The 17,289-nt window shown below is 42.2% G+C and overlaps 1 protein-coding gene across 1 annotated transcript; it reads left to right on the forward strand.

Moving 5' to 3' along the window:
* The first annotated feature begins 2,818 nt into the window (after positions 1-2,818).
* Positions 2,819-15,579, forward strand: fam83b (family with sequence similarity 83 member B). The gene is made up of 5 exons (XM_052080527.1): positions 2,819-3,109; positions 5,844-6,317; positions 9,517-9,681; positions 11,770-11,894; positions 12,494-15,579. Exons 1-5 carry the CDS (start codon positions 3,038-3,040, stop codon positions 14,409-14,411), a joined length of 2,754 nt encoding a protein of 917 aa, XP_051936487.1. The 5' UTR covers positions 2,819-3,037; the 3' UTR covers positions 14,412-15,579.
* Positions 15,580-17,289: the final 1,710 nt, after the last annotated feature.

Below are 17,289 nucleotides of genomic sequence, written 5' to 3' on the forward strand. Positions count from 1 at the left end.
AATCTGATCCAGTATTTACGTTTCAGCATGTCATTTGAATCTGCAAATGCAGTTTGAAATTGTAGATGACCACTTAACAAGCGCCTCATCAACTGTACAAAACGACTATCGAATACTTGTGAGAATTTTCTCGGACCCGGCAGCGAGCGTTCATGAAATCTTTGCTTTTAAACTTGTCCGCACGTTGTGTGGAATGATCCGATTCAGCTGCTCATTTGTGTTTTCATTCAAGACCAAAAGCGTACAAAGCAAACAAAACATAACTTGCCCATTTCCCGAGCCAGAAGAATCAAGAAAGGCCTGCAGACGTGATCATGCAGAGATTAGGTGCCTAAAACGATGACTCAGCCCTGCAGGAAAGGAAACTCCCTCTGACTAAATGCACGTTACTTCAACCCCTCACACCCAGGTACAATGGAGAACTAGCTTGTCGTTCATGATTTGTTTTGACTCAATCGAATGTTTTAATTAAAGTTGCACTGTCTTGTGAGATAGCACACATGGTGGAATATCACAACTAGACTCATTTCCGTTTCCAATGATATAAGAAAACCCAATAATTATCGCAATTATACATTTTGCACACGTATTTAGCAAATAAAGTACTTCATTAAACCGCCACGATGGGGATCTCATTTCCTGCCCCTTTTCTCATCAGTTCAGTCAAAATTCTAATAGGATGCCAAAGTACAGATAAAAAGAATGCTACAAACCATTGTCTAATTAAATGAAACATGTGAGGATATATTCAATTGCTCTTTGAGATTTCTGGCAGTCAGCACAAAAAGTAATGCAAAATGTCTCGATTGTTTTTTTTGATTATCTATTGGTCAATTTGATTTTTTTTCCCGACTATCTTTACACTTTGGAGCTGGGCTCCAAGGAGATATTGTTCAGCATTGTTTTTTATATGTATTTATTTTTGATTATTGGTGGCTCATCAAGCAAACACAATTTGAGTTTATCTTGCTGTTTTCTAATTTTATGATGATTTGAATGACCATTTCTAATTAGCTTCATTCTTCGCACAAAGCACTTGCAATCGTGCTAAAGGTCTCAACAGTTGTCTTAAAACCAACATTTTTACCGGCCTGAAAAACAAGTAAAAGCGAAGGATAAATGTTTGTTTTTTTCTTCCCCTGCTGCATGTTTGTCCGCCATCCCGTTTAGCTCCTCCATTCCTGATCGGTGTCACTTTTCAGTGATTGAGAGGCTTCCTAGACACTGCTTCTGTAATCAGTGGATGGTCTCCCAAGTGAGTCAGGATAGCAACACCACTGATTTGTTGCAATGCCTCCCTGTGTGAATCGTTAATCTATGGCCGACTATCAGAAAGCTACTTCGTCAGAACATGAAATGAAACGTGGTCATTTGAAAACATCTTTTCTATGGTGTTTCAATTATTTTAACAATTACAACTGCAGAAAATTTAGATGATATTTTAATTTATCCTTAATTAATTTTGGGCGAATTGTAATATTCTTGTAAGTATTACCGGTAGTCTTGTTTCTGAGTGAACGACAGCATGACTGCGCTCTTTTAGATTTAAATGATTAAAGATACGACCTTGATAGCGGGGGAGAACATGCAAACTCCACACAGGAAGGTCGGAATCAAACTCTGAACTCAGCACGATGAGGTGGATGTACTAACCAGTCGCTTACCGGGCAGTGCTTTAACACAACTGTCATCACTCTGCCGCTGCTCTCTCATGACGTCACGACTACAATACAAGGTAGTTAGATTGATCTTCAAAGTGTCGTGGACTTCTTGTATGTCATAAGATGAGAGACGCACGTGTCACTTAAACTTAAAAAAAAATGTTTTATTATATGAAATGAAATAAGAGTTCAAATTTGTTGCTGTGCAATCCATCCTAGATTGTTTGAGATTAAATTTTGTTTATTATTTAATGCATGCCTTATTTGCTCCTTTATAATTAGTCGTGCAAGATATGCATACAGGAAGATGACTTACTGAGATTGTGTTTGCACTGAGATCAGCAGTTGTATTTCCTCCGTGAGAAGCCTATGGGGATGCTGCCATTATTTACCCAAATGTAATTTAATGTCTCTGAAAGTTGCCATGCAAACCAGGACTGACCCGAGACATGCTTGAGGGCTGATCTTGGAGAGTCACAGAGATGGGATGAGATCCAAACAGGAAAAACAAACATACCTACAAGAACATTGGAGCCTCATGGGGACTTTTTGACTTTTGTCATTTGGAACATGAGAGGCCATTGCAACATGCAATATGCAATATATATTCACCAAGCAATTGAGTGAATAAGCAACAGATATCCATCTGACCTCTTGGTGCGTTGAACCCTAAGGGGAGTACTTGCTAACAGTCTTGGGTAATTGAAGCTTTCACCCCTCCACACACGCACACACACCCCTGATGCAGGAATGCAGAGATTACACAATGGGACAATTTCTCAAGAGCCAGTTTCGGTGCTGACCACACCAAAGTAATAAGAGCAAGTACTTTGTATATATTGCATCATATTCTTCTCAAGAAATTCAGGCGTCAAAGCTCTTGTTAATGCCTACGGAATCTGAAAATGAGTTATATTCCCAGGCACAGCTTTGACCTTGGCATGTCAAACATTTCTACATCCAAAAGAGTGATTGCAAAAAGGCACCATTCCGCTGGGCGAAGAAATTCAAAGCTATTAAAAATACAAATGGTTCATCATATCCTGACTTTTCTCACAGCTTCTCAGTACATTTGTCAAAGCCTTTCCGTGTCCTGCCATCATTGTGATTTCTGCAGGAGGCTGAACTTTGTCCTTAAAAGAGAGGCGAGCAGAAGAGAGGAGAGGAGAGGAGAGGAGGAAGAGGTGTGGCTAAGAGCCTTAAACAGGTTTACGGTTGCCTGTGAGCAAGTTTTCAAGCAGACGGACCATTTGCGTGTCAAAACTGGTAACTCGTACTCTCAGCCAGCACACTGCTTATCATGTTCAGACACCTCCTTGTTTCGGTGTCTTCCAGCTGGGGGACAGGAGCCTCCTCAAATATAGAAAAGAATTAGTATGCATATGGCTGTACATAAACCTCATTGGGATATGTTTGGGAGCAGTCGACAGGATTTTCACACTTCAAATGTAAGTTACGGTCTTATCATTCACTGAGCAATGTTTGTACTCTGACAGTAATGAATAAGATCGAGAAGACGTGCGGCTACACTCGAATTTGTCTCCTTGGGCCATATAAATTGGAATAAGGTTTTGCACATCAAATCCTTTTTCAGCTGGATCACATACACTATATTAAGTGTATAAAAGACATATCACAGACTGTGATTTTTTTATGCCCCTCTCATTAGCCATTAAAGTTTTCAAATAAATTCATTCGATGGGAATATTGCTCTGTTACTAAAAATTGAATTGAATTAAATTGAATATGCCTTTATTGTCAAATGTTGTCAAAATATTACCCGTACCGGTAATGTTTCTATTTATTTATTTATTTATTTATTGTGAAGCAAGAGGTTCATCCTAAAACAGATAAATTAAATTTCAGTGTCAAACGTGGTTTTCACAAGAATTTTTGTGGCGTTCATCTGACGGTAAGTGATCACACACCCACAATTTGTGACATCACAGCATTGTTTGTAGGGTGGACCAGGAAGCCTCCCATCAGAGAACATAAAACCACTACGGCCCACTTCAAACTCAAAATGTCATCTTGCTTTATTTTGTTTTGTTGCCATAACGTTATGGCCACGTATGTGGAGATATACACTCTGATTTAAAAATATACAAATTCTGGCCTTTCATAACATTTAAAATGTTAAATGTAATAAGAAGAAAAATAAAATAAAGCAACACCACTCACCTTCAAGCTTTTTGGTTGCCTTGTCTGTAGGCTACTGTTCAAATGATTGCGTACTCAACATTGTTAGTTGTGAATTGTACAATTTAATTAATTTAATTTTGGAAGGTTCACTGCTTTATATTTAACATATTCAATGTCTCACTGGTTTTCTTCGGTAACTGCAAATCCGATGAAAGAGCTTGAACGGCTCCATAACATATTAGCATTAGCATCATCTGGACCAGTCCACAGAAATCCATATGTTGCATAATCGCGTTCTTGCTTCTAGACACCCCTGCCCCCTCCCTACCTACCCCCTCCCTGAAAAAAAGATTTATATTTTGCTGCTCCTCCCTCTGATGTCATCCCCCGTTCCATTGAAGACTTAGATATACCTTAATGCGGAATTGTAAATATGAATACATTAATTGGCTCTTACAGGTGCGGCAAGAGACGATCATGGCCTGTAAAGGAAAAGGATTAGACGTTATTCAGAGCTTCAACCATGAAATGCGCATTTTGAATTTTTTCAGCGCTGCACCTCATTAAAACTATTATTTTCTATTATAACTATTAACAATTATTTTCATTTCATTTAATTTATTTCTGTCATTCTATAGTCATTAACTCGATTCCATTTTTAATGACCAAAAATTGAAAGCGTTGATGAATCGCGTATTCTGCTTTCATTGATTCATTGATTGAAAATGGCTTTGAATAAAGGGTCCTAATAAATTAAGCCATTATTTTGGTCCCAAGGGCCCTCAACAAACAGGTTCCAGTTGTCTTAATGATGAGGCCGTTTCCGTGAGCCACGTTTTCAACACACAGACAGAGCAACTTATTGCAATAGGAGCGGTTTAATGACAAATGTTCACATTGTTAGGGCTTGGTTAGATTTTAGGAAAAATAGCACAAACATGAAATGTGGGGCTTGATTGTCATTGTTAAAGTAGTACACGAACAGAGCAGTGGCCAGAATGACGTTAGCAACTTGAAACTAGACATATGACTGGTTGATGTTTCCTGTTTTACTCCTTGGGAATTTTAAAACCACCAAGCTCATTATGTTGTTTTCGTAATGTAATTACAGCGCGATTACAGGCTTGTTGTATTTACATTTAGGCCACGGACAAATAGTTGCAAAAATAAGCTTCTGCTGTTTGCTCAGAAATATCACAGGCAATCCCCCAAAAAATTGCAAAAAAATCTGAATAACCAATGATTACCCACCAAAAATAAATAAATAAAGCAGGGTGTGTCTGCATAATTTGTGATTACATTTCCAACTGCTGATTCATGTGGTGTCTGCGATTAAAACTGCCATTAAAAACTTCCCTCATATAAAAAAAAAAAAAAAATCCTCATCTCACCCCTCGGGTGGTGTCCGTCCCTCATTCAGCTCGGGTCCTCTACCAGAGGCCAGGAAGCTTGAGGGTTCTGCGCAGTATCCTTGCTGTTCCCAGCACTGCACATTTCTGGACTGAGATGTCCGATGTTGTTCCCGGGATCTGTTGCAACCACTCATCTAGTTTGGGGGTCACTGCACCGAGTGCTCCGACCACCACAGGCACGACTGTCACCTTTACCTTCCAGGCTCTCTCCAGCTCTTCTCTGAGCCCTTGGTATTTCTCGAGTTTCTCATGTTCCTTCTTCCTGATGTTTCCATCACTAGGGACCGCTACATCCACTACAACGGCTTTCCTCTGCCCTTTATCTATGATCACGATATCTGGTTGGTTCGCCATTACCATCTTGTCAGTCTGGATCTGGAAGTCCCACAGGATCTTCGCTCTGTCATTCTCCACCACCTTCGGAGGTGTTTCCCATTTTGACCTTGGGGTTTCCAGTCCATACTCCGCACAGATGTTTCGGTAGACTATGCCAGCCACCTGGTTATGGCGTTCCATGTCGGCTATATATATATATATATATATATATATATATATATATATATATATATATATATATAGAGCTGTATTTACTCTCCCTGATCCTTTGTGCTTTTGTTTTATGCAACAGTTTCAAGGGACGATGACTGGAACAATGGACTCGGCTCAATTTTCTTCGCTGTCATCCGTAAGGGGAGAGCATGTATCAGGAGATTACATGCAAGCCCACTACAAGGAGTCATATCGCTTGGCCATTGATTGCCTCCTAAGCGGGGGCAGAGAGAGTTACACAGAGTTCCTCAAAGGAGAACGTATCGGAAGCTTCCTGTCTGACGAGGAGCTTGTCTTCATCACAGCAAACGCCAAAGAGCTCCCACCTCAGACCCACATAGAGGAAATCAATAACCCCGTGGACAGTCACTCATCCTCTGGCACCTACTGGCCTGTCCACTCGGATGTGGACGCTCCCGCTTTGGAATTGGGCTGGCCTGATTTCATACATGAAAATCTGCAGACCAATATAGATCTTCTCTATCATCCCCCACGACAAAACAGCCCCACCATTAAAGAAGTGATTCTGAAACACATACGGGATGCAAGACAGGTAAGACAAGATTCATTATTGGACTGTTTGATATGACAAGTGCGTTCTGTACACGTGTGGCACGGTCGTCTTGAGGCCTCACACCTCCAGCGTGTGGTGGCAGGGAGTGTCTCCTGACATTTTCATGGCCCGCATCCAGTTTGACGACTTCTCTCATCGAGAGAGTGTGGGAACAGGTTGCTACTACTACAACATAAACTCTTTTACATGAGGATAACTCACAAATGATCACCAATTTGTAGCCTGTTGCATGCCAGTATGCACAAAGTTGCACCCTGTTTTGACTCAAAAAGACCTTGAATGGAAAAAAACGGGAGCGCTTTTGTTTCCTCTTCACCGTAGCCGTAGGCATTTGTTAAGTCAGAGGGGCAACAATTATCACGTGGGTCGCAACAGCTGGAGTGACTGACAGCATTTTCCAAGCAAATCCCTCTGTAGTAACAAAAGGGGCTAAATAAATGGGTTCCAATTATACAGCAACATATGCTGGAATGACTTATTTGTATTACGTGTTTGGAATTTGCGCTTGGTACTTCAATCACAGCGTACATAAAAGAAATGCATAATGTGTCGCTGTGACAGAAAGAACTATCTATCCATCCATTTTCTAATCCGCTTATGCTCATGAGGGTTGAGGGGCGTGCTGTAGCCTATCCCAGCTGGCTACGGGCAGTAGGCGCTCAACACCCTGAAGCGGTTGCCAGTTAATCGCAGGGCACACATCTACAAACAACCATTTGCGCTCACAATCACACCCAGGGACAATTTGGAATGCCCAATCAACCTGCCATGCATGTTTTTGGAATGCAGGAGGAAACCAGAGTACCCAGGGAAAGCCCATGCAAGCACGGGGAAAACATGCAAACTCCACACAGGGAGGCCGGACCCGGAATCGAACCCTGCACCTCTGCACTGTGAGGTGGACGTGATAACCAGTTGATCACCGTTAGAATGGCTACTCATAGTCTGTTCTAGAGTCTTATGTTCAAATTTAGACCAGGTTCTTTCAGTGCATTTTTTTTTTCTGGTACTCCAGTTTCATCCAGAATGAGGAACACTACTTGATAAACTGAAGACTGTAAATTGGTGTGTTGGTGTACCTGTATATGCAGGCTTTGCGATTGACAGGTGACCATTCCTGGGTGTGTGCTGCTTTTCGCCCAAAGGTAATTAGTCAGAGGACAAATGTCATCGAGAGTGAACATAAAGATGGTCAGTTAAAGTTCCTCTCTCTTTTCTGCATTTCTTGAGTGAAAATAAACATGCCTTCTAAATTTGACATGCAGTAGAGAAACGAGTTGTTAGCAACCCTGCCCTATTTGAATGAAGAGAAACATTGCGTGCGGCCCGGTGGGCGAGTTATTCGTGCATCGACCTCATAGTGCAGTTACCTGGTTCGATTGCAGCTCCGGCCTCCCCGTGTCTGCGTGGGTTTTCTCTGGGTACTCCGCTTTCCTCCCACATTCCAAAAACATGCATGGCAGGCTGATTGAACACTCTAAATCAGTGATGGGCAAACTATGGCCCGCGGGCCGGATCCGGTCCGTTGGTCTTTTTAATCCGGCCCGCCAAAGATTGGTGCACAATTAAGGTTTGATTGCATTCATTTTGTTTGGACTTGTAATGACAGGTATTTCAACACGAGGTGGCGTAGTTACTTCAAGTTGCAGAGCACAGGGAAGGAGGGGAAGACGAAGAAAGAGGGAGAGAGTAATGACCATGGCAGGGAAAGTGATATGTTTCTGATTAAACGAAGCGGGTAACAAAGTACGAAACATTCAGGAGATGCCTGCAGTCGGAAAGACTCAAATCTACGAGACTTTGAAAAACAAGGAAGCGATTCTTACTCAGTCCGATACTGGCAATTTCAATGCTCAGAATGAATTGCTTGTGGCTCGAGTAAGTGAACATTTCCTAGAATGGTTTGATTGTTATCATGTTAAAAACCTTCCGCAAACTGGACCGCTAATAAGAGTCAGAGAGCAGTCAAATGTATCGAGAGGGGGCTCAGTACACATCCTTGAGGAGAACCGGTGCCGAGTGTGATGGTGGAGGAGAGTGTTACATTATTACTGGCATACAAAGATATTGTGCTATCTTCTTTATTTTTTACTTCTAACTTTTGGCCCGGCCCTCCACAATAGTTTCTGCTTCTCATTTGCCCCCCCCCCCCCCCCGTGAAAATAATTGCCCACCCCTGCTCTAAATTGTCCCTAGATATGAGTGTGTGCGGGGTAGTTCATCTTTGTGTGCCCTGTGATTGGCTGACAACCAGTTCAGGGTGTCCCGCGCCTTCTGCCCGAAGACGGCTGGGAGAGGCTCTAACACGCCCCACGACACTTGTGAGGATAAAGCGGATCAGAAAATGGGATGTATGCTGAATGTGCTGAAAGCAGGTCGTGCTCAACCGTCAAACGTCACTAAAGTACTACTTATAGTAATAACAATGGATGCAACTTTGGTCAGCATCTTTCCTCTGCCATAACCACATGTTTGAGCTGCAAAAATATACACTTTAAAAGCTTTCAAGCTCCCAGTGGCCGAAATATATCCCACCAGCTTTTTCATGCAACAACAAGGCACTCAAAAGCAGCCATGATAGCGCCAAGACCCTATCCACCCTTTTTCCCCATCTTTCTGTGTGTGAAACCTATGGCAACGGAGACTCTCCACAATAGAGGAGCCCAACTACCTAATTGTCTGGCTTTGAATGTTTTCTGCAATTCTTTTGAAATGTGTCCAATGTATTTAGAAACAAATGCCTGATTTCACTTTACGGGGTCTTTAAGATGGACAGCATTACAATATATTTCAAGATGAACTGAATTCATTGCATACAACAATGTGGAGTGAACGCAGAGGGTAATGTGATTTTAATGTAATTTCTATGAGGATTTGATGATTTTTAATATGGTGCAGGGAACTGGTTAACCGAGACATGCTTACGTGTTTTGGCAGGTGATGCTGTTTCTCTTTGCCAAAATAGTTAGCGATGGGATATAATTAGACTCGGAGGTTGTGTTTATTGTCTGTACGTGTGCAATGGTGTGTATATGAACACAGTTATTATAGCTAAAGGAAATCAAGATCTCTACGAAGGTCTATGAGAACAGTAGGCGCCTCACTGATGGCACGTGGGCATCGTGGCATCCTGACTTGCCTAACATGCCAAATGTATTTGTTCATTTTATTATTGCAGGTCATTGCCATCGTGATGGATATGTTCACTGACGTGGATATATTGAAAGAAACTGTTGACGCCTCCATTCGAGGAGTTCCAGTCTACGTGCTTTTGGATGATTTCCACTTGAAACAATTCCTCACAGCGGCTGAGAATCAAGATATAAAACTTCAACAACTCAGAGTAAGTCACTCCTTCAACATGACAGTATACTTGCTTGCACTCCCCTCTCATGTCCTTTTCTCCCATTAGATTGGACAATATTATCTTTCTGCTTTTGGTTCAGTCTTTGCCAGTCCTTTTTGTGTATGACCTTGTTATTTGCTCTTCTCACGTTCTTGGGCAGTGCCCTTGTCGTTATCTTCAAGTGCCCCCAGGGATGTCCCTTTAAAACATATTCAGGCACATCCACAGACCTTCTTTGTGTGCTTTTATAAAAATTAATAAATACAATGGAAAAGAAAAGGCTCAACGCATTTTATCAAGACAACACTGAAAATAATAACAATTATTAGACTACAATTAAGTCCTAATATTAAGAGAATCAAGTTGGAATGTTACGGAACAAGAATAAAGCCATACAAAAAAAAAGTCAGACATTCAAAGTCCTTAATTTTACGAGAATAAAATTGTAATGGTACAAAAAGAAATCATAATCTCCTTGATGTAGTTCGATGAAATGGTGCAATCTTAGGAGAATAATATCACAGTGTTACAATGGTTGCATCAGTTTTATTTATTTATTTTTTAAAGAAATAAATCCGCATGTGCGTATGATGTGTTCGCCATAGCCTATGTCGCTTGCTACGGCCGCAGTAGTTAAACATCGTCGCAAGGAGGATGCTTGACCCCCCCTCCAAAAAAATGCAGTCAATCAAGTGGACGGGTGCTAAAACGGGCTAATGTTAATTACTTTGGCTATCTTGGTTGAACTGCAGCTGCAAACAAGTACATGCACTTTTCAGCTGTACATACTTTGCTCCTTATTCTTCTCCTGCCGCCTGCTCCTTTTTTTCTCCTTTTGGAAGTTGGCTGGCTGTGTGACTAGGTGACCTCAACCCCAGAGATAGGACAGTCCACCTCAGAGTCCTCTGAGGTGGACCAGCTGGTGTGTTGGTGGAGTTAATGTCTTCGAAGTACTCTGCCCACCCACTCACAATGTCCCGAGTCGAGGTCAGCAGCGCACCACCCCCATTCGACACAGTGTTAATGGTACAATGCTTCCCCCTCCTGAGACTTTGAATGGTGGACCAAAATTTCCTCGAAACTGTCCGGAAGTCGGCTTCCACCAAACTCTTCCCACGGTTGAGTTTTTGCCTCGGCGACCGCTTAGCCTTCCCTTCCTACTAGTGTACACCAGCCGATTCAGTGGTTGCCGCCACGACAGGCACCGCCCACCTTACAGCCAACTCAGATCACTTGCCTCAACAATAGAGGTGCGGGACATGGTCCACTCTGACTCAATATCCCCTGCCTCTCCCAGGACGTGGGAAAACCTCTGCCTTCTGACAGGGGATTCTGCCAGATGCTCCCAACAAACCTTCACAATATGTTTGGGTCTGCCAGGTCAGTCGGGCATCTTCCCCCATTATCGGAGCCAATTCACCATCAAGTGGTGATCACTTGACACCCTTCACCCGAGTGTCCAGAACATGATGATACGACCACAAAGTCAATCACTGAACTGCAGCCAAATGTGTCCTGGTGCCGAGTCTACATATAGACACCATATTTGAACATGGTGTTCGTTATGGACCATCCGTGACGAGCACAGAAGTCCGATAACTAAACACCACTCAAGTTCTGATCGGGAGGCCGTTCCTCCCAATCACGCCCTTCCAGTTCTCACTGTCATTGCCCACATGAGCATTGAAATCTCCCAGTAGAACGAGGGAGTTCCCCATAGGGAGTGCTCTCCAGCACACCCTCTAGTCTAAGGACTCCAAAAAGGGTGGGTACTCAAAACTGCTATTGCTGGTGAAAAGGTCCAAACAACAGACAGTATTTTTCATAGGAATACAATTTACACCAATTGTATGGTGTTAACTTATTGAGGTTCCACTGTATAAGCGATAAAATGTCTTCCGAATGACCTTGTTGGTGCCAATGTTTGTTCGCACAAGAGTTATTCTATGCTACAAAACAATCACACAGCAAAATGCTTGGATAGCAAGCATGGCAACAATTCAACGAAGTGTGCAGACATTGACTCAAAGTTACCTCTGCAAGTGTTGACGATTCGAGCTGGCTTATTGTTTTCTTTGTCCCCAGAACATGAGAGTGCGCACTGTGAAAGGTGAAGATTATCAGTGTCGTACGGGGACTAAATTCCATGGAGCGATGGAGCAGAAATTTATTTTGGTCGACTGTCATACAGTGATTTATGGCTCCTACAGGTGAACGCAACTGTTGCACGTCACACTCTGATTTCTAAGTTCATTTAATTCATTATTTTTCATATTGATATACAATTGAATTTAAATGATCCACTAGGCTCAAAAACGTTGCTCACTTGATTTGCTTGGATTTTAAACAAAGCCACGCGACAAAAAAAGTGGAATTGCCCTCCTTTGCTCTTAATGCCACTAAATCAAGGTGTGGATTAATTTTTGTACTGGAATTACAATATTAACACAATGACAACATGAAGTAATGTAATCACTTCAGCCTTTCAATGTTATCAATTGAGTAGAGACACAACAAGGAATATTGTTCTGGAATGATCGCAGTAATATATTTTGGTTATTAAAAAAAAAAAAATTAACTTGTGTATCTGACTGAATGTTTTCCCTTTTCATTACGACATAACCTATTATGTCACTCGATTATACAGGAGCACTAGCTACTGAGTCAAATTTTGAATATGAATTTATAATGATAATAATAATAAAGATGACCATTATCCACAAGGTTGAACCTGAAAACCAGACATTTGATGCATCAGATGCTTCCTCCACATTAATGACGGACCCATGCTTGTTTTGTTTGTCCACAGATTCACGTGGTCATGTGCAAAGATCAACTTGAGCATGGTGCAGGTCATCACGGGCCATCTGGTGAGGACTTACGATGAGGAGTTTCGAACACTGTACGCGAGGTCAACAGTGCCGGCTGAATTATGTCAACCGGATCATTCTCTCCCATCTAATGGCTCCCACTTAATGCTCGGCTGGTCAAAATATTCTCCTCATTCGACACATACGATCGATCGGCGCGATCAGCTAAGGCACACGTTGGACTCTGTCTACCGGAAGACCTGTGAGAGGAATCTGTACGTCAGAGACTGCAATGATAATCACTATGCGCCTTTGACTGAGCATGACGCTGGTTTGCAGAACCACATGTCCAGATTTCAGTCTACAGATTCAATAAACTACTTAAAGCGGCACAGCTATGCGGGGGAAAGGGATGATGGACATGTCAAACAGAATGTCAGAGCCAGAGCAAGCAACTGGAATATTTCCCGGGAAACGGCAATGGGGAAAAACTATCCACTGGACAATAACTATTTAGTGCCACCGATGTACAGGAGTCAAAAGCTCCGTCAGTCATACAACGGCAACGACAAACAAATTCTTTCCATGCAGCAAAACATGCCAACGCTGGAAAAGACTTCCAAATCGTTCATGCGTACCTGGAGGATCGAGTCATACCTCCAAAACCCTGACATGCCGTTTAGCGAGCCGTCTGACTATTCGGACCAGTTTGAGTCTTCCAACAGCTTCATGCAGGGAAGAATGAGGTCTTCTCTTGTTTTTAGGTCCGCCATACCAGAGCAATTGGACCAACATTCACACATGAACGCCACACCTTCTGTCAGTAGCCGCTCAGCGGCGCTTCATAACTCTTTGCGCTATTCCTCAATGCAGTGGAATCCACCGATCGAAAGCAGCAGAATAAACAACGAAGAATACATGTTTAAGAGAAAAAGCCTGCAGACTTTGGATGACTACAGCAGTGGAAAAAACTCCTACACATCTGCCTACGCCAGCTTAGGCAGAGTCAAGCATGGGCAGATCATGACAAATCCAGACAAGTTAACCGACCCCTGGCACAAAAGGCACAGCGTGGCAGATCCAAGATCCAACACCGCATACACACAGGACTCCTCGGGTGACATGTATGGATCTTATGCTCGGATGCAAATAGATAGAGGCATCAACATGAAGCAGAGTGGCTACAGGTCAAATCTCAATGAGGATCAGCGATCTGTTTCTCATTATGATGTCAAGAGCATGACAGACACAAGTTCCCGCACTTCCATTTGGCAGGAACGTCCTTCCAAAACTCTATCTGCTGCAAGCCTGGGCGTTGACGACAGGGATTTGGCAACCAAATCCAACAGAATGGGCTCTCAGCATTTTCTAAAGAAGAGTACCAAGAAGATCAAGTCCTTTTTGAACATACCAGATAAGAAAGAGGATCGAGTCGAACGTGTGGAAACGCCAAGTGTGACGTCAGATGACAGCACAGACACCATTAAAGCCGAGGATGAGGCTGTGGTTAATCATCACGATAGCAAATCATCCCTAGAGCCTCAGGAAAACCATGTGGCCGATGTAAAGTATTCCAAACCAAGATTCAAAATGGAGGATCACCAGCACACACCTCAGCCCTCTTCCTCTGAAACAAGATCGCAAAGTAAGCTCGGCGTCGGCGACAAAAAAACAATCCCAGACGTTGACGTACTGGGCTGGAATAAAGACAGAAAAGCTGACAATCGCCTTTACAGCAGATTTGAGCCTTTTTGTTCAATTCAAAAGAAACAATCTTTGTACTCCCCATTCAACTCACTGGAAAAAATCAAAAACCCAACAACTGACCACAACGTCCACGGGGGAAGAGGCCACCATGAAAATAAGCTTGGGAAATTCTTTCACAGAGTCGGAAACCTCATTCACAAGACTAAGTAGTGTAGTTCAATACGGGTCACTTATAATTTGGAGCTCATTGGAATTGCCGTTGTTAGCTGTTAGTTGTAAGCAGGCATATTTGCCTCACTGTTCTGAGGTTGAGGAATCAAATTCGTGTTCCGGCCTTCCTTTGCGGGGTTGACATGTTGTCCCCGTGCTTGGTTGGATTTTCTTTGCATCCTTCCTGCTTCCTCCCATATTCCAAAAGCATGTACTGTACTGTATGTTCATCGAAGACTCCAAATTGTCTATAGGTGTGAATAATGACTGTTTTTAAGTTTCCTGCGAATGGCTGGCGAAAAAGTCAGTTGGAAGCCACCCGGAATAGACTCCAGCTCACCTGCGACCGTAATGAGGATTAAGTTTTATAAAAAAGTCAAATAAAAAAAGGATAGATACGTGGCATCTTGCCATTGAGCAAGATATGTTGCTTTGTCTGTTTTGGAATATTCATCAAGTGCTGTTGATCCTGAACTTCTATTGGTTCAAGAGTACTTCTCACATAGTGATGATACAGTACTCGACATGAATTAATATACCCGGACAGATGTGTTGAAAAATAATCCTGAAGGTCAACATAATGCCAAAGGCTTCATATTAAAGTAATTGTAGCACAATGTGTACAACACACTCACATATAGATACACACATATACACATTGGTACAGTAGGTCTTTGCCACTTTGTTTACATTGGACGTTTCCAGCCAACTGTTTACAGTTTTAAAACATTTTTATTGTGCACCTAAGCACTGTACTGTACATTTATCTGCTCAAATATATTCAAGATAGAATATAACAGATACCTGTACATAGCCTAAAACTTGAATTGTACAAAAAAAAACCTTCTGCGAGTCAGACCGAGGTCATAAATTGACCAATGCTGCACAGATATTAAGTTGGGGTTGCGTCAAAAGCTCGTAACTGTCCCAATAAGATCAGGCTTACCAACATAGCAAAGCACTCAAAATGCAGCAAGGCAAAAATGAAAGGACGGTCACATTGCGTGCAACATTGTCTCAGTTTTATGAATTGTAACTGTAGTTTGTAAAATACTTGTCATTACGGTTGTTTACTGCTGCATTAAAATGCAAGAGAAATGTTTTATACAACGTGCGATTGGATACTGACAAATTGCGTAAATTAAAGACCGTGGGAGGTTTGTTGTCACAGGTGCTGTGTTTCATCTTTGTTGGAATGTATGAATAGAGCTTATGTACATGATATGTGGAATATAAATACACATGTATGTACATCCAGTCCAGGGTGTGTTCTGCCCTTTGCCCAACGTAAGCAGGGAGAAGATCCAGGCCCCCATGACCCTGAACAAGATTAGCAGTGTAGAAAATGAATGGATAACTGTACTGAACATGAATACATACCTTCATTCTTTGCACAAGGAAACGGATAGGAAACTATCCACTTGAAATGATAAAATGTAGCTAATTACACAAACAGGCTTCCCATTTGATTGTGTTTTTCCACCATTAATGTACTCAATTCGCTTTAACATTGACACGTCATTCATCTTCAAAGTATTAATGATGCAGGAACAAATGGGAGTTGAGTGGCTTGTTCGAGGACACTTCTTACATAGTCAGAGCGGCTCAGGGTGGTGGGGTGGGAGAACACCAATCTAACACCTATTCACAGTGTATACTACAGGCTCTTTGTAATGACCTGGACTTCTGCAGAAATTGGTCCTAAAATGTAATCTGAGCTTCATCTTGGTTGCAACAATAGACAGTTTTATGAAATTAAAAACACAAATGGCAACGTTTGGATCGTCTCTATTTACATAAACATTACCGGTACTTGGGCGGCCCGATGGTCCAGTGGTGAGCGCGTCGACCTCACAGTGCAGAGGTACCGGTGTCAATTGTAGCTCTGTGTGGAGTTTGCATGTTCTCCCCAGGCCTGAGTGGGTTTTATCCGGGTATGCCGGTTTCCTACCACATTCCAAAAACATGCATGGCAGGCTGATTGGACACTCTACATTGCCCCTAGGTGTGAGTGTGAGCACGGATGGTTGTTCGTCTCTGTGTGCCTTGCAATTGGCAACCGGTTCGGGGTGTCCCCCACCTACTGCCCAAAGACGGCTGGGATAGGCACCAGCGCCCCTCCCGACCCCTGTGAGGATAAGCGGATCAATCTATTGAGGGCATACCACCGGACTTCAGTTGGATTGAGGTCAGGACTTTGACTGGGCTACTCTAAAAGGCTTTTTTTTTTTTCAATTCAAACTGTCACTTGCCTTCTTTCCTTCTGGCGATTGTCCTGTTGCATCACCTGTCTGTTGAGTTTCACTCAGCAAGCAGGTGATAAAGCTTCTTCTGCATGATGTCTTGGTAAACGTTGACGCCTATGTTATAAATGGATTTGATTTTAGATGCATTGTCTGCTGTAATTTCAATCTGATCTTTCCTTCGAAAAGAAGAGCTACATCACTTTGTAGGGAGACTGAACGCCATTTGTAATTTATATTTCAACTGTTAATTTGTAAACAGACTAGATCGGAATTCTTAATTGGTAAACAGACTGAATCAGAAATTCAGACAAAGCATCACACAGTCCCTGATGGAATTGTCTAATGAAGTGACAGATACACAGATGTGCACTTTTGAAATTGATCGCATGCCTTAGCGCTGACTTTAGCTAGCAGTTTTGCCATTACATTTTTTAAAATTAAACAAAGACAACCCAACCAAAATTGTCATACCTGTGAGAGGAGAGAATCTGATAATAGTTTGGCAATTTTGTACAACAGTCTTGTACATCTTTTTTTTCCCACAAGCTTGCAACTTTTTACAACCTCAAAAAAGACAATGCTCCAAGCACCATCATATTGGGTGACATGATTTCAAACATGATGAAATGGTC

Source organism: Hippocampus zosterae, chromosome 11, assembly GCF_025434085.1.
Source record: "Hippocampus zosterae strain Florida chromosome 11, ASM2543408v3, whole genome shotgun sequence".
Lineage (NCBI taxonomy): Eukaryota > Metazoa > Chordata > Actinopteri > Syngnathiformes > Syngnathidae > Hippocampus > Hippocampus zosterae.

Bases quoted from the DNA above. Each gene is read 5' to 3' on its own strand.
- fam83b (XM_052080527.1), top strand. From the start codon at position 3,038: ATGCATATGGCTGTACATAAACCTCATTGGGATATGTTTGGGAGCAGT. The intron at 3,110-5,843 runs GTAAGTTACGGT...TTTATGCAACAG, and splicing joins AGGATTTTCACACTTCAAAT to TTTCAAGGGACGATGACTGG. The intron at 6,318-9,516 runs GTAAGACAAGAT...TTATTATTGCAG, and splicing joins ACATACGGGATGCAAGACAG to GTCATTGCCATCGTGATGGA.